This window comes from Loxodonta africana, chromosome 3 (genome assembly GCF_030014295.1).
Source record: "Loxodonta africana isolate mLoxAfr1 chromosome 3, mLoxAfr1.hap2, whole genome shotgun sequence".
NCBI classification, from domain to species: Eukaryota; Metazoa; Chordata; class Mammalia; order Proboscidea; family Elephantidae; genus Loxodonta; species Loxodonta africana.
Window position 1 is genome coordinate 26,305,523 of NC_087344.1, and position 25,848 is coordinate 26,331,370.

A 25,848-nucleotide genomic window follows, 5' to 3' on the forward strand; every position below is an offset into this window, starting at 1 on the left:
GCATTACTCAAGACGGAAATCCAGGCTGTAAACAAGGTCTAGTAATATCGGAGCATAATTAGTCTGTGATAAATTTAGGCTGTCTAGATTTTTAGCAACCACACCACATTCATATTAACTTTGGGAAGAGTTAAAATTTTTAGATACTTTCCACATAAGCCAGTGATAAGATGGGGTCCTGGGAGCGGAATATTTTGGTTTGGGAAGCTCATGTCAGATTGCAGCAGCAGACTCCAGGGACCCCAAGGAGGAAACAGGCCTACTGAATTGGAAACAGTGAGATCCACAGCATCACTGTGCATGGCGCCAAGACTGGAGAAGTGGCGCTGGAGGAAGTGCACAGTCTTCAGGGTGCACTGTCCATCTGAAAGGAAATCAAGACCCACCGAGGGACATGGAGCCTCAGTCAAGGCCAAGTTAGAAGAAAACTGCCCAATGTGAAGCCAAGGGCCCCTGCAGGATCACCAGAAAAAATAAAAAGTGCATCTGGGCCAGGGCAGCTCTGGGGAAAGGAGCCCAGATGAGCTAATTAAGGAAAGTTATGGAGACATGATTTGGGAGTGGAAGGAAGTCTGTGCCAAATGAGCAAGACTGACCCTTGGGGACTCTGCGCCTTTGAACCAAGAGGAGACTCATAAAACCTGAGTAAGCAGCAAGCACTGGACCTCCAGGAACAATGACGAGCCATGGGGAAGGGAAACAGCTCTCTCCAAGAGAAACAAAGGGAAAAGGCCTGACATGGAGACATGAGGAGGGAGGATTTATCAAGGCACAGGGCTGGGTTGGTGGGCCAGTTCTGGGAGTAGGGTGAGGAGGACAAGGGGCCCAGGACATAGGGAGGTGCTCACTCCTTACACTGAGTGCCATGGAGGCATCACTGGTCTTACTCTACCCCAGGCCGTGGGTGGAGCCACTGCAGAGATGAAATCAGGAGGCATGGAGAGGGATTGGGCCTGGGTCTGGGCTGCATGAAAACCAGAGCAGCAGAGGGAAAAGACAAAGACTGAATGGCTGGTAAATGACAGAGGACCCCAAAGGAAATAGGCTCACCTGGGCTGCCTAGAACCACAGAGAAGATGCATCTGGGCTCGTAGGCTTGGCAGAATTCACTCATGATATGGAACCACTCAGTGACCGGACTTTGCACATCTGGGAACCTTCAGGCCATGCTACAGCTGAAAGGACCACATGCTCCCTACTGGCAGGTGGAGCCCCAGTAGAGGTCAGGGGAGAGGCTGGCCAGCATGTCTGGTCCCTTTGACCTAAGAAAAGCCATTCCCCATCCTCAGGAGGGGTGACTGGAGGTGGAGAGGGCCCAGGAGTGGTACCTGGTGGCTGTCCTTCCACATGAGAACGTGACAGTGATGAAAGCCACTGGCTGTATGCAAAAGTAGGTGCCATCCTTCACCTCTCTCTGTTATCTGTATCCACACTCTGTGCTATGTGAGTCTGTGACTCAACCCACCAGATGAGGAATTAGTTTGGCCTAGTGTCCTGCTTGGAGTCTCTGAGTGGTATCAACATTTAACACACCCTGCCACTAACCTGTAAGTTTGGCTGTTCAAGTCCACCCAGGGATGCCTTAGAAGAAATGCCTGATAATCTACTTTTAAAAAATCAGCCATTGAAAACCCAGTTGCACACAGTTCTATTCTGATACACAGGGTTGCCAGGACTCAGATTTGACATGATGGGAAACTGTTCTTTTTTTTTTTTTAATGACTTGCTTTGGGCACTAGAAAAACCAGTGTGTGCAGATTCCCAGCTAGGCCTCAAGAAACACTGAATGCCTTCTCTCACTCTTGGCACCCCCTCTGCCTTGTAAACAACCTGGGCTTCTTGCTGGAGAACAAGACACCTTGTGGTGCAGATCACAGTTACCCCACCATTGGCATGCCAGGCCAGCCATTGGCTGGTGGTTCACCACATGACAGTCAGTAATTCTGAAACTATTTTATGTATATTCTACGACACAGCAATAATGCATTATGGATAATGAGAGCCTGGAGTATTATTGTTAGAGAAAGGAGAACATAAAAGTAAGGGAAAAGTCTAAAATGAACCCTGTGGTGTTGGACGGGTACCAGAGATATGGGGATGATTTTGTGGATTTTCAAATATAGACAAGTACATATAGAAATAGATATAAATCCACATCTTTGTATATGTATACTTGTTGTGGTTAGGTGCTGTCAAGTCAGTTCTGACTCATAGCGACCCTATGCACAACAGAACGAAACACTGCCCGGTCCTGAGCCATCCTTAAAATCATTGATATGCTTGAGCTCATTGTTGCAGCCACTGTGTCAATCCACCTCATTGAGGGTCTCCTCTTTTCCACTGACCCTGTACTTTGCCAAGCATGATGTCCTTCTCCAGGGACTGATCCCTCCTGACAACATGCCCAAAGTATGTAAGACGCAGTCTCACCATCCTTGCTTCCAAGGAGCATTCTGGTTGTACTTCTTCCAAGACAGATTTGTTCACTCTTTTGCCAGTTCTTGGTATATTCAACACATATATTTCCCAGCTCTTTTCACTTTAAGGACCCAGTAGCAATATCTAATGCCGAGATCTTTGTTTCTAAATACAATTTTCTAATAAAAGGAACCAAGGTTTCTCAGACAAAAGTCTAACTCCACGTCCATGGCTTAGGTAGGAAAAGGAAAAGACACTGCCAGAAAATGATGTACGAATTATAATGGAGATATGTCAAAAAATACAGGAACTTACTTAAAAACAAACAAAAAAGAACAATGAAACCTGCTGCCCTCGAGTCCGTTACAATTCACAATGACCCTACAGGACAAAGAAGAACTGCCCCATAGGGTTTCCAAGGGGTGGCTAGTGAATTCAAGCTGCTAACCTTTTGGTTAGCAGCCGAATGCTTAACCACTGCACAACCAGGGCTCCAGAATTTACTTAAGGGAACTCCTAATAACCAAATCTGTGACAATTTTAGCTAGGAAAAGAAAAGAAATACCACAACTGGATGACTTTAACAAAGAGAAACTTATTTTCTCACAGTCTACTAAGCTAGAAGTTCAAATTCAGGCTGTCAGGTCCAGGGGAAGGCTTTCTCTCTCTGTCGGCTCTGCAGGAAGGTCCTTGTCATCAATCTTCTCCTGGCCTAGGAGCTTCTCTGTGCAGGAACCCTGGGTCCAAAGGATGTGCTCTGCTTCCGACACTGCTTTCTTGGTGGTATGAGGTCCCCCATTCTATGCTGTTTCTCTTTCATCTCTGGGCAGGCAACACCCCAGGGAAATTCCCTTTACATTGGATCAGGGATGTGACCTGAGTAAGGGTGTTACATCCCACCCTAATCCTCTTTAACATATCCTATTCTTGCCACATTAACCACAGGAACAGATTAGGGTTTGCAACACACAGGAAAACAGTATCAATCACAAAATGGAGGGCAACCACACAACACTGGGAATCATGGCCCAACCAAGCTGACACGTATTTTAGGGGGGGGCACAATTCAATTCATAACACTGGTATAAACAACTTAATAAAAGAAGGGGAGAGAAGGGAAAGCTATTGCTTGCAGAATTGCAGCTAATAAACATAGAAGAAATGATTGGAACAGAAGATACCATTTGGTAAACACCACAGTAATAACAACCATTGGGAATAATTATTAATGAGTACTAAAATTAGTAGGCCAAACCACCATGAAAAACAGAGTATTTGCAGTTGCATAGTATCAGCCTATGACACATTTACTAATTATAAAGGATAAAATAGTTAACTTTCCAATAGGAAAGAAAACAAGAAAATGTGATAAATAGGGAAACAAAACACTCTTAGACCAAATACAAGATCAGTGTATTTTATTCTATGCAAAATAGCATCCATAAAACATTAAGATATATAAAACCAAATTTGCTTAAGGCTATTCCCTGCAGCCTTATTTGTAATAACTGAAGACTTTAAGAAGGTAAAATGTAGCTTGGACTAACAAAGTAACAAACACTGATGAAGAAAGTTCAGCAGTGGCAATGAAACTATTATTTCTCCCAAAGGCACAAAGTAGCTGTAATGACGCCATCTTTGAGTTCATATTGCTTTGTTACTCACTGAGAAACTTTGTTCTTTAATCATAGACTTCCGCCAATTTGTTGTTTGAATTTATAGCAATAAGGATGACAATCCCACTTTTGATATAGGGAAGTCTTTTCACTGAGATTTATGTGTCCAGAGAGACACAAGGAATTATGTTTTCCCATATTCCTTACATTTGTAAGGTCTTTCTCCACTGTGAGCTGTTATATGTCTAGTAATGTGTGAAAAATGACTAAAGGCTTTCCCACGTTCCTTACATTAATAATGTCTTTCTCCATTATGAGTTGTTCTTGTATGTCTAATGAGGTGTGAGACTTGCCTATAGGCTTTCCCACATTCTTTACATTCATAGGGCCTCTCTCCAGTGTGAGTTCTTATATGCTGAGTGAGGGATGAGGCCTCACTAAATGCTTTCCCGCATTTGTTACATTCATAAGGTCTTTCTACACTGTGAGTTCTTATATGTCTAGGGAGGTTTGAGGAATCACTAAATGCTTTCCCACATTCCTTACATTCAAAAGGCCTCTCTCCAGTATGAGCTGTTCTTGTATGTTTAATGAGGTGTGAGACTTGCCTATATGCTTTCCCACATTCCTTACATTCATAGGGCCTCTCTCCAGTGTGAATTCTTATATGGGTAGTAAGGGCTGAAGAACACCTAAAGCCTTTTCCACATTCCTTACATTCATAAGGCCTCTCTCCACTGTGAACTCTTATATGTGTAGTGAGCTGTGATGACCGACTAAAAGTTTTCGCACATTGCTTACATTCATAAGGTCTCTCTCCACTGTGCATTATTATGTGTTTAGTGAGGTGTGAAGATTGCCTAAAAGCTTTCCCACATTCCTTACATTCATAAGGCTTCTCTCCACTATGAGCTGTTCTTGTATGTTTAATGAGACGTGAGACTCGGGTATACGCTTTCCCACATACCTTACACTCATAGGGCCGCTCTCCAGTGTGAGTTCTTACATGGGCCTTGAGGACTGAGGAACACCTAAAGCCTTTTCCACATTCCTTACATTCATAAGGCCTCTCCCCACTGTGAATTCTCATATGTTCAGTGAGGTGAGAAGACTGACTAAAGGCTTTCCCACATTGCTTACATTTATAAGGTTTCTCTCCACTGTGAGTTCTTACGTGTTCAGAGAGATGACAGGAACGACGAAAGGTTTTCCCACATTGCTTACATTCATAAGGCCTCTCTCCACTGTGAGTTCTTATATGTTTAGTGAGGTGTGAGGATTGCCAAAAGGCTTTCCCACATTCCTTACATTTATAAGGCCTCACTCCAGTGTGAGTCCTTGTATGTTTACGAAGGGACGAGGCCTGAATAAACGTTTTCCCACATTCCTTACATTCATAAGGCCTCTGCCCATTGTGAGTTTTTATATGTGTAGTGAGGTGTGATGACTGAGAAAAGGCTTTCCCACATTCCATACATGCATAAGGCCTCTCTCCACTGTGAATTCTTAAATGTTCAGAGAGGTAATTGGAACGACTAAACGTTTTCCCACATTCCTTACATTCATAAGGCCTCTGCCCATTATGAGTTCTTATATGTGTAGTGAGGTGTGATGACTGCCTAAAGGCTTTCCCACAGTCCTTACATTTATAAGGCCTCACTCCGGTGTGAGTCCTTACATGATCACGAAGGGATGAAGCCTGATTAAAGGCTTTCCCACATTCCTTACATTCATAAGGCCTCTGCCCATTGTGAGTTCTTGTATGTGTTGTGAGGTGTGACGACTGACTAAAGGCTTTCCCACACTCCATACATGCATAAGGCCTCTCCCCACTGTGAGTTCTTGTATGTTGAGTGAGGGAAGAGGCTGCACTAAATGCTTTCCCACATTCCTTACATTCATAAGGCTTGTCCCTATTATGAAACTTTTCATGTAAAATGAGGGATGAAGGATGTCTGATGGTTTTACAACATTCTTTACATTCACATCTGTGACCTCTCACATGTGTCCAAAAGGATGATAAACTACAAAAATCTTTGCCACATTTGCTAGCTTCATATTCTGTCTCGCCAGTGAGTGTTGTCCCAGGATTCTGAACGTACAAAATACAAAATAAGTTCTTCCCACATACCTTACATTTATAGGGTTTCTTTCCAGTAAGAGTTCTCATAGGAGTGGTTAGGTGAGAGGGACAATTGCAGGCTTCTCCACACTGCTTAGAGTGACAGGTATCAAATCCAGTGTGAGATCTGGCATGATGGTTATGTAATGAATGATCCATGGAGGCTTTTCCACACTCACAGCATTCAAAAGGATTTACTTCTGGAGGATTTCTCTTTAACACACTTTGATTAGAAATCTGGCTGATGATTTTCCCACACTGATTGCCTTTATTACTTTCATGGAGGTTCTCTATTGTATGACTTCTGTTAAAAATAGGCATCCTGTTGGAAATAAATTTGTTCCCATTTTACCATTAACAAACACAGTGAGAGTGCACAGTTTTTGCCTGAACTTGTCTCATGTTTCATAGGTTAAATCATTTAGCAGAAATACTATGATTACTGTCACTGTTTTTCTAAAATATGTCTTCTGCTGATTTTGTCCAAGTGAAATATGTTTCAAATACTCAGTATTTGACTCAAATTTATGAGAATGTTATATTGTGAAAATTCTCTGAACACACAATTTTACAGCTAGGTTTATAAACACTGTTGTCAGGTGCGGTCAAGTCGGTTCTGACACAGTGATCCCCGTGTAAAACAGAATGAAACATTGCCTGGTCCTGCATCGTATTCACAATTGTTGCTATGTTTGAGTCAATTGTTGGAGCCACTCCATCAAATCCATGTCATCGAGTGTCTTCCTCATTTTTGTTGACCCTCTACTTTACCAAGCATTTTATATACATAAACTCACGTATATGTGTATACGTATCTCAGGACACATTAGGACTTTCTCCTGATACATTGTTTTCTCTTGTATGAATGACACTCACCTCAAATATCTCTTCTGGTTTTTATGCCAATCTTTATTGCCATACGATTTGGATATTTCTCCTAACATGGAGGACCAGGTGTTCTTCTTCATGAATTGCACCATTACATGTTCACTGAATAAAGTTTCTCCATCATGAAGGTTTTGACAGACTGACCCAATAATTCAATAATTCAAGTTGAGGTTATCAAAATGAAACAAAAAGGAAAGGAATTATTAGGGGAAAAAAGGTGCTAAGAACAAGGGAAGATTTAGCCACACTCATTGTTTCAGCACTGTGACAACGGTTAAAATGCAATTTACTAGGAATTACATCAATGAAAATTGACAGGGACAGTGACACAAATAGGTGTAATTAGGAGTGCTTAACTAGAAAGATATTGGACACAATACACATGTAATATTAATAGAAAAAAAGGGGTTCCATGACTCAGATGTGAGAGGATTGCTAAAGTCAGGAAAGTAAACTCAGGTATCTGTGATGTTGTGTCCTTCATGCAAGAGACTTTCTAGCTGACTGATTTCAATGTAATTCTCTCTGTAAAGAGCTGGTGTGCCAAAAAATTCTTGCTTTCCTTGTGCTTCACAACACAGTGGCCCTGGATGAGTCCTATCTCCACTTTCCTTGCTTCTCTGCCGAAAGAAATGGGTGCAGCTAACATGGTGCTCATGGAGAAGTGAATATCATGAGGGAAGACAGTGCAGAGCAATGAACATTTCCCTGACACTGAGTCAATATTTTGCTCTTCAGGGTTTCTGAAGATGGGCAGTTGTGAGCTTCTCTGAAGCAAAACAATCATGTTAAACTTGTAATAAACACAGTAAAACTCTCTACAAGGTTCCAAAACACAAATGTCTCAGAAGCCCAAAGTGACCTCTGAACCCAATACTTAAAACACTTAAAGAGCCTCAAAGCTTTCAATCACAAGAGAAATGAAAGCTTACTTTAGTACACAGAGCTTTATGTTTATGGGGAAGCCAGGATATGTGAACTCCACATATCAAGGGACCATGCCTGTTTCATTTACCAATTTATTCCCATTCCTCTGGCCAAATACTGGAGCAATCTCAATGACTAAAATATCTGTGTTCTCTAAAGAAATAATTAAAAAAAATAATAATAATACCAATCTTACCAACAGAGGCCAGGTTTCTGAAGGTTTCCATCATCACATCTCTGTAGAGCTTCCTCTGAGCAAGATCCAGCAGAGCCCACTCCTCCTGGCTAAAGACCACAGCCACGTCATCAATGACCACTGAGTCCTAAAACATCCCATACATTCTGGATCAGAAAAGTACAATATACTTCAATGTGTACAAGAGGCTGACCATCCTGGGGTACTGAGAATTCACAGGGATTTGACACAGGTTCTGTGTTCTACCAAGGTCTACTCTAGGGTATAGCCATCAGGCTCATCCCTTCACTAAGTACATTCACTTCCTTACTGATTGCATCCTATCACATGGACTTCGAACACACTGAAATAATCTCTCCATAGTTTGACTGTGACCGATTGCAGTCTTATTTCTCTCTCTTTATGGTCTAGAACAGTTAGAAAACATAGCAGAAATTAGAGAAATGCTCTAAAATTCAGATCATCACTTCCTTCTGAAAAATTTCATTTCCTCCCAAAAGACTCACCAGAAGACTCAACAAACATAAAGCACAGAGTGAAGGGAAGATGAGGTATTAACAACTGGGAAACATTGTAGAAGGGTAGTGCTTCCTTTTGCCCCTCACAGCCATGGGAGACCAGGGGCCGACACAAACTGGTAATTCAAGGTCCTGAGCCGTTCGTATTTCCGTGAACAACTAAAGGAGATCAAGAGGTGACAGGTCCACATGTTGAAAAAAGAATAATCTTTTAGAGAATTAGTAATTTTTACATTTCAGTAACCTATTTTCTTTTTAATTATTCGGTAATCCTCTCTGTCCCTTTCATAGAGACAGGGAAAGGTAATAATAAAAAAAAAAAAGCTCAGGTGAAAAACAGGACATGAGAATCCAGATCTCCTCAGAAGTCTCAAATTTCGAACTTCATGCAAGTGTACACTAATTATTAGTGCCTGTTCCCCTCAACAAACAAATCTAGACACCCACACACAGTCTAATGTTATAAGACAACAAAGATCACTACCTCTGCAGAAACAAGAAAAGCATGCCCTTGTGTTTGCTGACCGAGAAGACGTATAATTCCTATTTTGTAATGACTGCACAACATGATGATCATAATTAGTGTTACCTATTATACATGTGGAAACGCTGGTGGCTTGGTTGTTAAGAGTTACAGCTGCTAACCAAAAGGTCAGCAGTTCGAATCCACCAGGCACTCCTTAGAAGCTCTATGGGGCAGTTCTAATCTGTTCTATAGGGTTGCTATGGATCGGAATCAACTCAATGTCAATTGGTTTTTTTTTTTATTATCCATGTAAACATTGTTGAATTGGTAAATGTTTATGTAATATTCTAAATCCTTTGTTGTCATTTAAAAAATGTTCACAGAATTGTCACCAGTAGTAGATTCCATCTCAAGAAACCACTTTCTTTGCTCATTCATAAGAAGTAACACTGCATCCATTAAAATTTTATCATGAGATTGGAACAATTCAGTCACACCTCCAGACTCCACTTCTAACATTGGCTCTGTTCCTATCTCCATCACATCTGTAGTTACTTCCCGCAGGGAAGTCTTGAACTCCTCAAAGTCATCCATGAGGATTGAAATCAATATCTTCCAAATTCCCATTAATGTGGATATTTTGATCTCCCCAAAATCACGGATGTTCTTAATGACATCTAGGATGGTGGATCCTTTCCAGGAAGTTTTCAATTTACTTTGGCCAGATTCATCAGAGGAATCACTACCTATGGCAGCTATAGTCTCATGAAATGTATTTCTTAAATAATAAGACTTTAAAGTTGAAATTACTCCTTGATCCATGGGCTGCAGAATGGATTCTATGTTAGCAGGCATGAAAACAACATTAATTTCCTTGTCCATCTCCATCAGAGCTCTTGGGTTACCATTGTTGATGAGCAGTAATATTTTGAAAGAAACCTTTTTTTTCTGAGTAGTAGGTCTCAACAGTGGGCTTAAAATATTCAGTAAACCATGCTATAAACAGATGTGCTGTCATCTGCCATTTCTATTCCATTTAGAGAGCATACGCAGAGTAGATTTAGCTCAACTCTTAAGGACGCCAGGATTTTTGAAATGGTAAATGAGCATTAGCTTCAACTTAAAGCCACCAGCTGAATTACTCCCTAACAAGAGAGTCAACCTGTCCTTTGAAGCTTTGAAGCTAGGCAGTGGCTTCTGTTCTTTAGCTGTGGAAGTCCTAGATGGCATGTTCTTCCAGCATAAGGCTGTTTTGTTTACACTGAATTTATCTGTTCTCTACTATAAACACCTTCATCAATTATCCTAGCTAGATTTTCTGGATAAATTGCTGCAGCTTCTACGTCAGAACTTGCTGCTTCAACTTGCACTTTGAGGTTATGGAGACAGCTTCTTTCCTTGAGCCTCATGAACCAACCTCTACTCGCTTCAAACTTTTCTTTTAGAGCTTCCTCCTCTCTCTCAGTCTTCATAGAATTGGACAGACTTAGGGCTCTGCTCTGGATTAGGCTTTGGTTTAAGGGAATGTTGTGGCTGGTTTGATCTTCAGTCCAGACCACTAAAACTTTCTCCTTATCAGCAAATCCGCTGTTTTGCTTTCTCATCATTCGTGTGTTCACTGCAATAGCACTTTTAACTTTCTTCAAGAATTTTCCTTTGCATTCACAACTTGGCTGCTTGGCCAAAAGGCCTACCTTTTGGCCTGTCTTTGCTTTCGAAATGCCTTCCGCACTAAGCTGAATCATTTCTAGCTTTTGATTTAAAGTGAGAAGTGTGCAATTCTTCCTTTCTCTTGAACACGTAGAGGCCGTTGTAGGGTTATTAATTGGCCTAATTTCAAAATTGTTGTATCTCAGAGAATAGGGAGGATAGAGGAGAGGAAGAGACTGGGGAACAGCTAGTTGGTGGAGCAGTCAAGACACAAAATACATCTACTGATTAAGTTTGCCATCATCTATGGGAGCAGTTCATGGTGCCCCAAAAGAATTACAATAGTAACATCAAAGATCAGTGATCAAAGATCACCATAACAGATATAATAATAATGAAAAGGTTTGAAATACTGTAAAAATTGCCAAAAAGTGACACAGAGACATGAAGCAAGCACTTTCCTTTGGAAAAATGACACCGAAAGGGCTACTCAACACAAGATTGCCACAAACCTTCAATTTGTAAAAAAACACTATCTGCAAAGCGTAATAAATCAAAGCACAATAAAACAAGGGATGCCTGTACTCCAAAGTACATACATACTGAGAAATTTCTCACTGATGACAATTATTCCATTCTGACTCAATATTATCCTAAAGATTGTAGCTAGTAAATGGCAAAAAAGAGTAAAATAACAAGAAATAAACATAAAGAAATAAGAATATGAAATGAGGGAAAGGAGAGAACAACCATATCTTATTTTACAGATTAAATAATTGTTCATATGGGACCTCAAAAGACGGTACATGTGATAATAGGACTGACACATTTTTAGCAAGTATGTGGATCATAAAACAAAATCAAAGAAAGATTTACTTTAAATATTTCAGTTCTATGCACTAGTACCAGGCAGATGAGAAATTAACTTAAAAAAATGCATTTTAATAAAAATAAAAAGTACTTAAGAGGAATGTAATTAATTAAAGACCCTAACAACAAAAAATATATAAAACATTATTAAATGATGCCCAAATAGACTAAAATAAATTAAAAGGTAGAGCATGCTCCTAGAAAACTGCTCTCCCCACATAGATCATTATTTCTAATGCACTGCTGTAACAGTCCAATTTAATTATTTTTTAAGACTTCACAGAAAAAAAAAAAAAAAACATTAAAAATGTATTCGGAAGTGCAAATGCCCATGAAGTATCAAAATGTTCTAAGGTTAAGGGCACAGGGGCTTGTCCAAACATGTCATATATATGTCATATGTAGTTATACTTCTACATATTTATATTCTAAATAGAGCCATAATAGTGTAGTATCAGTATAGAAATAAACAAACACTCCAATGGAGAAAAACAAACAACCCTGGAAAATGTCCACCAATCTATATAAAGTTGATATATGACACAGCAAGTAATGCAAGACAGTGGCAGATAGCACATACACTTCCAAATGTTGGGCAGTGTCAACTAAATGGAGTCCCTGAGTGGCACAAAGAGTTAAACACTCTGCTACTAACTGAAAGGTAGGTGGTTTGAGTCCACCCACAGGTACCTATAAAGGTCTGTAGGTACTTCCCCAAAAAACCAACCATTTAAAACCCTAGAGAGTGCAGTTCTACTCTGAAACACTTGCTGTAACCGTGACTCGCAATTGCTACAACAACCAGCTTATTATTTTTTTTTATAATTTTTATTGTGCTTTAAGTGAAAGTTTACAAATCAAGTCAGTCTCTCACGTAAAAACTTATATACACCTTGCTACATACTCCCAATTACTCTCCCCCCAGTGAGATAGCCCGCTCCCTCCTTTCACTCCCTCTTTTCGTGTCCATTTTGCCAGCTTCTAAGCCCCTTTACCCTCCCATCTCCCCTCCAGGCAGGAGGTGCCAACATAGTCTCAAGTGTCCGCCTGATCCAAGTAGCTCACTCCTCAGCAGCATCCCTCTCCTACCCATTGTCGAGTCCAATCCAAGTCCCACGAATTGGCTTCTATAAGAAGCTTATTAAAAAAAAAAAAACCTAATTCCCCCACACATCTGTCATCTTGTGGCACTGTGGGGGCTTGTGTCTGACAGTGATGCTGGAAACTACGCCACCGGTATTCAAATACCAGCAGGGTCATCCATGAAGGACAAGTTTATGCTGAGCTTCCACACTAAGACAGACCAGGAAGAAGGATCTGGAAGTCTACTTCTGAAAAAAAATCAGGCAGTGAAAACCTTATGAAGAGCAGAGGAACACTGTATGCAATTGTGCTGGAAGATGAGCCCCTCAGGTGGCAAGGCACTCAAAATATGACTGGGAAAGAGCTGCCTTGTCAAAGTAGAGTTGACCTTAACGACATGGAGTCAAGCTTTGGGAACTTGATTTCCTGATATGGCAAGACTCAAAATGAGAAGAAACAGCTGCAAAAATCCATTAATAATCAGAACATGGAATGTATGAACTACGAATTTAGGAAAATAGGAAATCGTCAAAAATGGAATGGAATGCATAAACGTTGATATACTAGGATTAGTGAGCTGAAATAGACTGGTATTGGCCACTTCGAACTAGACAATCACATGGTCTGCTATGCTGGGAACGACAAACTGAAGAGGAATAGTATTGCATTCACGGTCAAAAAGAACATTTCAAGATCTATTCTGAAGTACAACGCTATTAATGATAGGATAATATTCATATGCCTACAAGGAAGATCAGTTAATACAAATATTATTCTAATTTATGCACCAGCCACTAAGGCCAAAGATGAAGAAACTGGTGATTTTTACCTATTTCTGTAGTCTGAAATTGATCGAACATGCTGTTAGGAAGCATTGATAATTACCGGTGATTGGAATGCGAACGCTGCAGAGATAGATCAGCACTTAGAAAATTTGGCCTTAGTGACAGAAATGATGGCAGAGATCACGTGACAGAATTTCGCAAGACCAACAACCTCTTCATTGGAAATAATTTCTTTCAACAACATAAATGATGACTATACACGTGGACCTTGCCAAATGGAATACAAAGGACTACGTATGTGGAAAGAAATAATGGAAAAGCTCAATAACATCAGTCAAAACAAAGCCAGGGGCCGACTGTGAACAGACCAATTGCTCTCACACAAGTTCAAGGTGAAGCTGAAGAAAATTAGAACAACTTCACGAGATCCAATGTACGACCTGGAGTATATCCTACCTGAATTTAGAGACCATCTCAAGAATAGATTTGTCTCATTGAACACTAATGACCGAAGACCAGAAGAGTTGTGGATATCACACATGAAGAAAGCAAGAGGTCATTAAAAACACAGGAAAGAAAGAAAATACCAAAATACATGTCAGAAGAGACTCTGTAACTTGTGCTTGAATGTCAAGTAGCTACAGCGAACATAAGAAATGATGAAGTAAAAGAGCTGAACAGAAAATTTCAAAGGGCGACTCAAAAACAGAAAGTAAAGTAGTATAATGATGTGCAAAGACCTGGAGTTAGAAATTCAAAAGAGAAGAACATGCTCAGCATTTCTCAAACTGAAAGAACTGAAGAAAAAATTAAAGTCTCGAGTTGCAATAGTGAAGGATTCTATGGTAGATGTTCAATCATTTCAGGAGGTAGCACATGATCAAAAACTGATGGTACTGAAGGAAGTTCAAGCTGCGCTGAAGACACTGGTGAAAAACAAGGCTCCAGGAATTGACAGAATATCAACTGAGATGTTTCAACAAATAGATGCACTGCTGGAAGCATGCACTCATCTATGCCAAGAAATCTAGAAGACAGCTACTTGGACAACCGACTGTAAGAGATCCATATTTACACCTATTCCAAAGAATGGTGATCCAACAGAATGTGGAAATTATCAAACAATATCATTGCTATTGCACACAGGTAAAATTTTGCTGAGGATCATTCAAAAGCAGTTGGAACAGTACACTGACAGGGAACCACCAGAAATTCAAACCGGATTCAGAAGAGGATGTGGAACCAGGCATACCACTGCTGCCATCACACAGATCCTGGCTGAAAGCAAAGAATACCAGAAAGATGTTTACCTGTGTTTTATTGACCATGCAAAAACGTTCAACTATGTGGATCCTAACAAATTATGAATAACACTGCCAAGAATGGGAATCCAAAACACTTAATTGTGCTCATGAGGAACCTGTACTTAGACCAAGAAGCAGTCATTTGAACAGAACAAGGGGATACTATGTGGTTTAAAATCAGGAACAACCTGCAATATGCAGATAATACAACCTTACTTGCTGAAAGTGAAGCAGACTTGAAGCACTTATTGATGAAGATCAAAGTCCACAGTCTTCAGTAGGCATTCCACCTCAACATAAAGAAAACTTAAATCCTCACAACTGGGCCAATAAGCAACATCATGATAAACAGAGAAAAGACAGAAGTTGTCATGGATTTCATTTTAACTGGATCCACAATCAACGCCCATGAAACCAATAGTCAGGAACTCAAACGCCATATTGCACCAGGCAAATCTGCTGCAAAAGACCGCTTTAAAATGTTAAAAATCAAAGATGTCACTTTAACGACTAAGGTGCACCTGATCCAAGTCATAGTGTTTTCAATGGCCTCACATGCATGTGAAAGATGTACAACGAATAGGGAAGACTGAAAAATGGATGCCTTTGAAATACAATATTGGATGCCTTTGAAATACAGTGTTGGTGAAGAATACTGAACATACCATGGATTGCCAGAACAGCGAACAAGTTTCTCTTGGAAGAAGGACACCCAGAGTGCTTCTTGGAAGCAAGAATGGCGAGGCTGTCTTGTGTACCTTTGGACATGTAATTAGGAGGTACCAGTCCCTGGGGAAGGACATCATGTTTAGTAAGGTTAGCTGGTAAGGGAAAAAAGGCGAAGACTTTCCAGGAGATGGACTGACACAGTGGTGCAACGATGAGCTCAAACACAGCAACCACTGTGAAGATGGCACAGACCTGGAAGTGTTTTGTTCTGTTGGGCACAGGGTTGCAATGAGTCCGAACTGATTCCATGGCGCCTAACAATAGTTCAGAAGGGCTTTTATACCTAAACTATTGATACCTGGATTTTAGAAATTTACATTTATATTTACTAGAACAAGTGTTGTAAAAGCAAAATAATAGGTATAATCCAAGTGTCCATTCATGGCCATAGAGTTAAAAACGACAACAAAAAAACTAAGGTCAATCATATGAAATTTAGGTTTAAGCTCTCAATGTACTGTTGTGAAAAGATCACCAGGATAATCTGTCCATTAAAAAGTAAGTATAAATCCCATTCCATCTTTTGAGTAACAAACTAAGAAAAATAAAAATTCCATTTCCTACTTCTACATAAACACTGGCAAGATGCTTCAGACAGTAATAAAGATGGTTATTTAAAGGAAGCTGGGGCTAAAGGGATGGGCAGAGTGAAATTTCAAACTTCAGAGGTATTGTTTATTTAAAAAACTTAATTTCAGTAAACCATACTGTAGTTTTAAACACAATATAAGTCAAATGAGATATTAAGTGTTTTTACTTGGAACCCCCATTCATATTAATAAAACCATTTAGAATTTAACCATTAATCATTTGTTAAATAGTCAAAGACACTTGTGCAAATCACAAAAGTATAAATTAAGTGCTGTCTTTCTAAACGCAGTAACCAGAGATATCAGAGTCTGTACTTTATCTCAGCTAAGAGAAGGTTGCTAAAATATATAACACATTAGGGGTTCTGGCATGATTTGTTAAAATGTAACTGGAGTCTTTAACAACTATCTCAAGATTTACACAAGCTTTAGAGTAACTTTTACATCAGTTAAAATGGGCTCCTCTGTGTTTGAGAAGTTTATATTCATTAAATTGAAAAATTCTCAGTAGAAACACACCAAATGATCTAGAAATTTTCTTCCAGTGGAAACTGTAAACCCAAGAACTTAAATACACACATTTCATATTTTGAGCTTCGACAACAAAAGAGAACACTTTAATTTTAGATTCTAATTCAAGACTATGGAGAATGTAAAAAATTATATGGATTAAACGCCAGCTCTAGGCACAGGTGGGAGGCCAAGGAATTATATTGGGGATTCATGCTTTCCACACACCTGCAAGGCTCAAGGCAAAAGCATTCCCCATTGGGGTGGGGGCTGGTGAGTAAGGGGAGAATGGGTCTGGAGATCCCACACAGGTTCCAGGTGGACTCAATGTCCTGAGGTTCATACCTCTGGTGACATTAGGAGAGCACCACCACCACCCAGGACCCCATTAACAGTCAGGACTTTCACCCACAAACTCTGTTCCCCCTTTTCTAATCCTCAACACAGTGTGACAGGTGGAGCAGTAGCGTTAGAACTGCACAGAAAATGCTCCAGTTCCTCGGGGAAGTCAAGAAAACTGTTAAAGAGAGATGCCACAAGGATGGCTTTGGAGGCCTAAGTCTCAGCCTCCACAGCGAGAGCTGCTCTGTCTTCAGGCTCAGGACAGGAGACTCTGTCATTCAATACAGAGCACCAAGGCCAAAGGTGGGGATGTTAACACCCTGTGGTGCCAGCTCTGACAGTCACATAGGGAAGGCGATTCCAGGCATCCAAATCTTGAAAAGCCACATATGCACAGAGGAAGGGCCCAGTAACAGTGGAGCAGGGCCTTAGGATGTCTCCTAGGGCTCAGTCCCTTGGCCTCCTCTGCCACCTTTTTTCTTCATTGAGGAACCACAGTCTTACCACACACAGCTGGTCCCCCAACAATCCATAACGAGTCTCACCCACTTATGCTAAGAATAACCCGGTTCTCCGTAGAACTCACCATTTCCTTGCTCCAGCTTCTGAAAGTCTGAGAGAATGTCAGTCTCTAAGCGCAAGAACCTGTTTCAGTAAGAGGAATGGGAGTGGAAGCTGAGCACAGGGTAGTTTGGAAGCAGATGAATAATGTTTGGTCCACACACTAGTCAGGGCAGTTGAAATTGTACTTCCAATTTATGTATGTGCGGGACGGTCACTCTAGACCCCAAGATGCCTGGACTGGACTAGTTCTCCCTGTACCACGCTTGACACCTGAAACGGAAGAAGGATGGAAAGGAAACAGTGTTGAGTAAGCAGGGAGTGACAGGTTTTTGGCTTCCTACCAGGCTCAGGACAATGTCCCTCCCTGAGGACATTTGCACTGAAGGCAGAACAGGCTCCAGCCTCCAGAGCAGATACCTGCATTCTTCATGCAGCTCCATGTGCTCTTCTTTCTGGCAATAAGGTCACATATGTGAGGATTTTATTCATTCCATAGCATGAGCTGCCTGGCCAGGATGGAAAACATGAACCCGATTTCCTCCACGGAGTCAGAGGTCCAAGTACTGGGTTCACCTATGTAACTTTGTCCCTTATAGATCAACACACACACTGTTAATGGATATTTTTTTTTTTTTAACTTTTATTGAGCTTCAAGTGAACGTTGACAAATCAAGTCAGTCTGTCACATATAAGTTTACATACATCTTACTCCATACTCCCACTTGCTCTCCCCCTAATGAGTCAGCCCTTCCAGTCTCTCCTTTCTTGACAATTTTGCCAGCTTCCCACTCTCTCTATCCTCCCATCCCCCCTCCAGACATGAGATGCCAACACAATCTCAAGTGTCCACCTGATATAATTAGCTCACTCTTCATCAGCATCTCTTTCCCACCCACTGTCCAGTTCCTTTCATGTCTGATGAGTTGTCTTCGGGGATGGTTCCTGTCCTGTGGCAACAGAAGGTCTGGGGACCATGGCCGCCGGGATTCCTCTAGTCTCAGTCAGACCATTAAGTATGGTCTTTTTGTGAGAATTTGGGGTCTGCATCCCACTGATCTCCTGCTCCCTCAGGGGTTCTCTGTTGTGCTCCCTGTCAGGGCAGTCATCGATTGTGGCCGGGCACCAACTAGTTCTTCTGGTCTCAGGATGATGTAGGTCTCTAGTTCATGTGGCCCTTTCTGTCTCTTAGTTGTCGTGTGACCTTGGTGTTCTTCATTCTCCTTTGCTCCAGGTGGGTTGAGACCAATTGATGCATCTTAGATGGCCGCTTGTTAACATTTAAGACCCCAGACGCCACATTTCAAACTCAAAATAATTTTTTTTTATTTTTTTTTAAATTTTTATTAAGCTTCAAGTGAACATTTACCATTCCAGTCTGTCACATGTAGGTTTACATACATCTTACTCCCTTCTCCCACTTGCTCTCCCCCTATTGAGTCAGCCCTTACAGTCTCTCGTTTCGTGCCAATTTTACCTTCTTCCCTCTCTCTCTATCTTCCCATCCCCCCTCCAGTCAAGAGTTGCCAACACACTCTCCTGTGTCCACCTGATTTAATTAGCTCACTCTTCATCAGTATCTCTCTCCCCACCACTGACCAGTCCTTCTCATGCCTGATGATTTGTCTTCGGGGATGGATCCTGTCCTGTGCCATCAGAAGTTCTGGGGAGCATTGTCTCTGGGATTTCTCTAGTCGCAATCATACCATTAGGTGTGGTCTTTTCATGAGAATTTGGGGTCTGCATCCCATTGGTCTCCTGCTCCCTCAGGAGTTGTCTGTTGTGTTCCCTGACAGGGCAGACATCGATTGTGGCCGGGCACCAACTAGTTCTTCTGGTCTCAGGATATTGTAGGTCTCTGGTTCAAGTGGCCCTTTCTGTCTCTTGGGTTCTTAGTTGTCGTGTGACCTTGGTGTTCTTCCTTTGCCTTTGCTCCCGGTGGGTTGAGACCAATTAATGTATTTTAGATGGCTGCTTGTTGGCATTTAGGACCCCAGGTGCCACAATTCAAAGTGGGATGCAGAGTGTTTTCATAATAGAATTGTTTTGCCCATTGATTTAGAAGTCCTCTCAAACCAAGTTCCCCAGACCCCAGCCCCTGCTTCGCTATCCTTTGAAGCTTTCATTTTATCTCGGAAACCTCTTTACTTTTAATCCTGTCCAATTAGGCTGACCTTCCATGTTTTGAGTGTTGTCTTTCCCTTCACCCAAAGCAGTTCCCATCTACAGATTGATCAATAAAAAGCCCTCTCCCTCCCTCCCTCCCTCCCTCCCCCCTTTGTAACCACAAAAGTATGTGTTCTTTTCCGTTTTTTCTATTTCTCAAGATCTTATAATAGTGGTCTTATACAATATTTGTCCTTTTGCAACTGACTCATTTCGCTCAGCATAATGCCTTCCAGATTCCTCCATGTTATGAAGTGTTTCAGAGATTCGTCACTGTTCTTTATCGATGCGTAGTATTCCATTGTGTGAATATACCACAATTTATTTACCCATTCGTCCGTTGATGGACATCTTGTTTGCTTCCAGCTTTTTGCCATTGTAAACAGAGCTGCAATAAACATGGGTGTGCATATATCTGTTTGTGTGAAGGGTCTTGTATTTTTAGGGTATATTCCGAGGAGTGGGATTTCTGGGTTGTATGGTAGTTCTATTTCTAACTGTTTAAGATAACGCCAGATGGATTTCCAAAGTGGTTGTACCATTTTACAACCCCACCAGCAGTGTATGAGAGTTCCAGTCTCTCCGCAGCCTCTCCAACATTTATTATTTTGTGTTTTTTGAATTAATGCCAGTCTAGTTGGTGTGTTAATGGATATTAACGTGGCTGAATTTTCAGGAAGAATATATTTTTCAAGTTTTGTCAATGAACTCATCAAGGTTCATTCATTTTTAATTACGTACAATTAAAACACTTTCATTTTTTGTTAAAAAGATTTTTTTTTCAGTTCACTTACAGCATTGTAATAGGGGATTAGTATTTTTCCTGTTGCTTTTGCAATTAACATTTCTTTTTTCGAGTTTTTTTCCCCCATTTCTCTCAAACCATGACACCACCAGTCCCTAAGCTTCTGAGAAATCTGGGAAGACTCCTGAACACTTTGTCTTTCAAATTTATAATAAATCAATCAACAGATAAATCAGAAAATCACTAAATTTTCTCTAAGGAGCCATTTCCCTCCTTTGTTCCCATTTCTTTCTACTCTGCTACCCCGTTTCTCCTCCAAGCTGACTCCTATTCTTTTATTTCTTGGTCTCAGTGTAAATGTTCTTTCTCTCAGAAGATCTTTACACCAGTGCCTGCCCTTTAAGCATTATCCTTTCTTTTGTTGGAGCTCTGGTGGCGCAGTGGTTAACAGTTCGACGGCTAACCAAAAGGTCAGCAGTTCAAATCCACCAGCTGCTCCTTGGAAACCCATGGGGCAGTTCTACTCTGTCCTATAGGGATGCTATAAGTTGGAATTGACTCGACGGCAACGGGTTAGGTTTTTTGGTTTTTCTTTTGTTATTTTCTCTAATAGCACTCTCTCATTTTTATCTACATCCTTATTTATTATTATTTCCACCACAGTCTAGGAGCTGGTTCAGTATGTAGAATCTCAAGCCCACTCCAGAATTTCTGAATCAAAATGCACATTTTAACAAGGTCACCAAGTTATCTACGTTGACGTTCAAGTATGAGAAGCATTCATTGATCTATAGTCTGTAATTCAGGGAACGAGCATTCTATAAGCTGATAATCTTTGAATTATCTACAGTGCATCACTGCATTATCTTCCCAATCCACAACCACTCTCCATGTCGAGGCCTCCTCACAGTCTTCCTTAACTTACTCATAATAAGTTCCTGTCCTGCCTGACATCATTTAATCATAACTGTAATTTACAAAATCCATTTGCTGCACAGGAACTGCTTAATGCCAGTCAGTGGCTGTCCACTGGCCTTCTAAAAGCCCAGAGTAGTCTGCATGTTTTAAACGACCTGCTGTCATTGCCTCCTCCAATCTGGCTCACACAAACCCCCCACCTACACTTTTTGCTACAATCATCTTGGACTTTCATCAAGGAATGGATGACACTAGGTTCTCTGTTGCCTCAGGAATCTGCGCACTCATTTTTCCCAATGGACATACTCTTCCCACCCTCACCCATACCACATGCTATCAGCCCTATACAACCATGCCAGTGGCTAAATAAAACTAATCTTCTAAATCTTCACTTAAATAATTTTTCTCTTCAAGCAGTTTAACCTGACTCTCTGGTTAAAAAGAAAAACAAACAAACCCATTGCCATTTAGTTGATTCTAACTCACAGCGACGCAACAGGACAGAGTAGAACTGCCCCTTAGTATTTCTAGGGAGCAGCTGGTAGACTTGAACTACCGACCTTTTGGTTAGCTGCTGATTTCTTAAGCTACTGTGCCACCAGGTCCTTTGATTACAGGTATCAGAAGTTCCTGGTTTTCATTATTTATTTAAAAACGTCTCCCATGTTAGACTGTAAATCTACAGGCAGATACTATGTAATTTGTTTTCTTGTTCCCTCTGGTCTATGACACTGACCAATGAGGACACACGCAGATTATCACGTGTTGTATACTTTTTTTTGAGAACGACAGGCAACTTTATTGGTTGGCCAAGCAAGGAGACAGTCGGTACTGCATGCTGTCCAAGACTGCCTCTCGGGTACCTTACTGATACTGGTTTATATGGACAGGATAAGTTTCAAAATACAAAATCGTGTGCACACAGGCTTGAAGCATTTTAGAATAAAGTATTTTCTAAGGTACAGGTTCGATTCATCGTGCAGAAGCAAGTTTAGCCATGTTAGCTCTCCACCCAGGGGTGGAGAATTTACCACGCATGAGGCGTCTGATGAGCTAAAGGTTATCTGGAGTGCCAAAATGTGGGGCAGGATCAGTTTTAGTCAGTTTTGGCAAGCCCATGGCTGTGTATCTTCAAAGAGGTTCTACGGAGGAAAAGAAAGACCTCCAGGAAATGGGCTGGGTGAGAGGCTGTCTTGAGGCTAAAAAAAAATCGCTCTATGGTTCTACCCTGTCTTATTCCTTCCTTTTCTTTTGACACTAACGGCTAGTAGTTAGTGGCAAGACAACGAGTTGCAATAAAGGGGAGACAGGGCAATGACTCTTTGAACTGCTTCCTGATGAGAGGGGGTGGTACGCCAAGATGGGGCAGCTCTAAAAGTTTAGGGTTCTCCTTCTCAGAACTGCTGGATGATTTCCAGCCTGAGATCATAACGTAAAGGTAGTGGTACGGTTTGATATACTGGCTGTTGTGTCAGGAACATACTGAGCTTGACAGAGCTTAGTCTTTTAGTATGGAATTTGGCTAGATCTAGGAGGCATAGAGACACTACAGGACATAGTGATACTATAGGACAAGGAAGAACTGCCCCATAGGGTTTCCAAGGAGCTGCTGGTGGATTCGAACTGCCGACCTCTTGGTTAGCAGCTGTAGCTCTTAACTACTGCGCCACCAGGGCTCCAATGCATAGCAGAGAGGGTGTGAAAATTGCCATCACAATGCAGAGCTTAACAGCTTTTTGTATGCTGGAAGCCTGTCAAATAGAAAAAAAACAAAAGCAAACCCATTGCATTGAGTCGATCCTAACTCATACTGACCTTATAGAACAGAGTAGGACTGCGCCATAGAGTTTGCAAGGCTGTAAATCTTTACCGGAGCAAACTGCTACATCTTTCTCCCACGGAGCAGTGGTGGTTCAAACCACTAAACTTTCAGTTAGCAGCCAAGTGCTTTAACCACTGTACCACCAGGCCTGCAAAACAGGAAATAGAGCTGGTAAAAAAAAAAAGAAAAGAAAAAACCCATACTGCCAAGTCAGTTCTGACTCACAGCAACTCTATAGGACAGAGTAGAACTGCCCCAGAGTTTCCAAGGAGTGCCTGGTGGATGTGAACTGCCAACCTCTTGGTTAGCAGCCATAGCACTTAACCACTACATCACCAGGGTAAAAGCAAACGTAACATTTAATTCAGTTTGCTTGTATTTCCATGATTAAGGTTAATGTCAAACTAAATTGGATTAGCCTCATTCTGAAACCTACAGTGATATTCAGGCAGAAATCAGTGAGAATAACTGAGAAGACAGGAGGGGCACTCTGAGGAGGTAACATTTGAAATGAGACCTGAATTGTAAGAAGTGTTGAATTCCTATGGTTAAAATGTTTTTCCTCTGATGAGGAGAAATACTTGATGCAAAGGCTGAAAGGCAGAGAAAATCTTCACATCATTCAAAAAGTTTTTTACAAATGTGTCAAGAACTTAACTAACATGCAGGTGTTATAAATTTAAGTCAGAAAGCAATAGATAAGCCTGAACGTGTAGGACCCTGTTGGTCAATAAATACACTTATTTTTTTTAATTATTCTAAAAAAAATAGATTGATAGCTTACTTAGTTTACATTTTTTAAATATGCAGTGTTGTTAATAAAAGGTGGCGCAGTATATAAAGTGGAGCCCTGGTGGTGCTGCAGTTAAGAGCTACAGCTGCTAACCAAAAGGTCAGGAGTTCAAATCCACCAGCCGCTCACTGGAAGCCGTATGGGGCAGTTCTATTCCATCCTACAGGGTCGCTATGAGTCGGAATTGACTTGACAGCAACCACTCTGGTTGTTTTATTAAACGTATAAAGTACTTAGCAAATTGCCCAGTCCTTCTGATGGTAAATACACATACAGAGCATGGTGTGATTAAGGCCTGATGAGGAACTCAAGGTGACTGGTGTGTGGGTGTGCGCGCGAGCCTTAGAAGTGGTGGCAGATGAGGCCGAAGAATGAAACTGGACTGTAAGAAAAAACGAAGGGGAGCAAGATGAGCGGCAGACCGGAGGCGGCGTGAGCAGAGCATTTAGACTCAGGCTGACTACCCTGGGCGTACTTCAGGCCCGTGACTGCATTTTTCAAACACCCGGGTGAAGCTGACGCTGCTGGTCTGAGAACCACACCTTTACATCGCGAGGATTCACATGATTTTACCTGTTAACGCACCAAGAGACACAGGTCCGCCCCACCTACCCGGCCGTTGAGAATGCAGCTGCGGCCCGGTGGGCTGGGATCTCGGTGGAAGTGACAAAGCCAAACTGGCAGCGGCGGCGGAGGTGGCGGCAGGTCCCCCGGCTAGTGGCAGTCCCGAGGCCCTTGTAGGGCGGAGAGACCAGAAGACCCAGGAGAACGGGAGAATAGCTCTTAGATCCCGGGACAGGAGCCTGGAGGGGAGGTGGGCACCTGGTAGTGAATCAGGCCGACTGGCGACAGAGGCAAAGACTCACTCCGCAGCCAGCGTGCGACCAAAAGAGGCTGCCCAACCCAGGACGCACACTTCCGCTTCCGGTTTCTGTGACACTCTGGGTGCCTCAGGGGAGAGGTTCCGTGCGCGCACACAGACGACTCTACCTAGTGACCCTGTGGTTCAGTGTCTCTGCCTTCTATTTGGATCCGTCCATACCTGTCGTTATTTCCTCTATAGAGAAAAGCCCAGGTTTTCTTAAATGCGTGTAGGAACTGAAACACGGATTTCAGTAATCAGAAGATTCCCCTGGGGAGCAGAGAAAGTTGGTATTTACATATTTGAAAAAATTTTACCATGGTTTTTAGAGAAATAATTTCTTTGCTCCTTATAAGTATTTCCTCATCTTTAGAATTGTTGTCTCTAGTTTGGCTTCTGTTTCATGGTTTGCCCTCTCTTGCATATCCCGTATTTCCCTAGGGGCAGGGTAGACGCTGTGCAAACCCAGTCTGATGTATCCAAGTGCCAGGACCCTAGAGAAAGGGCTCTTCCACGGTGAGAGGCAGGAAAATATCAGTCGTTTGAAGGGCCAGTAACTTTGAAGTACCTTTGAAAATGATAATTACAATTTTACTTTTTCTCAGATATACACACATATAATAAAGTGGCGCATAATGTGAACAATGCTATGAATTTTTACATCTGAATATACGCACATATGCCTCCTCTGAGATCAGGGTAGGGAAATTTTCTAGCACACAAGAAGATTCCCTCCTACCCTTTTCCCAGTTCACAGGAGTAACCAGTGTTCTGTTATTGCCAAAGATTTGCCCATTCTTGGACTTCATTTAATCAGAATAATTCTGTATGATGTATATTCTGTCTGACTTCATCCAGTCAACATATGTCTGTCAGATTTTATCTGTTGATGCACATAGCAGTAATTTTTTTGTCACTGTGTTTTATTCCAATGAATGAATATGCTACATTTTTCTTATTCATTTAT

At 41.5% G+C, this 25,848-nt stretch overlaps 1 protein-coding gene across 1 annotated transcript; it reads right to left on the minus strand.

Annotated features, from left to right (window-relative positions):
- Positions 1-1,984: 1,984 nt before the first annotated feature.
- LOC100660008 (zinc finger protein 420-like) lies at positions 1,985-24,934 on the minus strand. The gene is made up of 6 exons (XM_010593302.3): positions 24,632-24,934; positions 23,220-23,374; positions 17,601-17,848; positions 8,168-8,294; positions 7,033-7,183; positions 1,985-6,478 (listed from the first exon to the last, which is right to left on the minus strand). The coding sequence occupies exons 3-6, from the start codon at positions 17,601-17,603 to the stop codon at positions 4,327-4,329; spliced, it is 2,433 nt and encodes an 810-aa protein (XP_010591604.3). The 5' UTR covers positions 17,604-17,848; positions 23,220-23,374; positions 24,632-24,934; the 3' UTR covers positions 1,985-4,326.
- Positions 24,935-25,848: the final 914 nt, after the last annotated feature.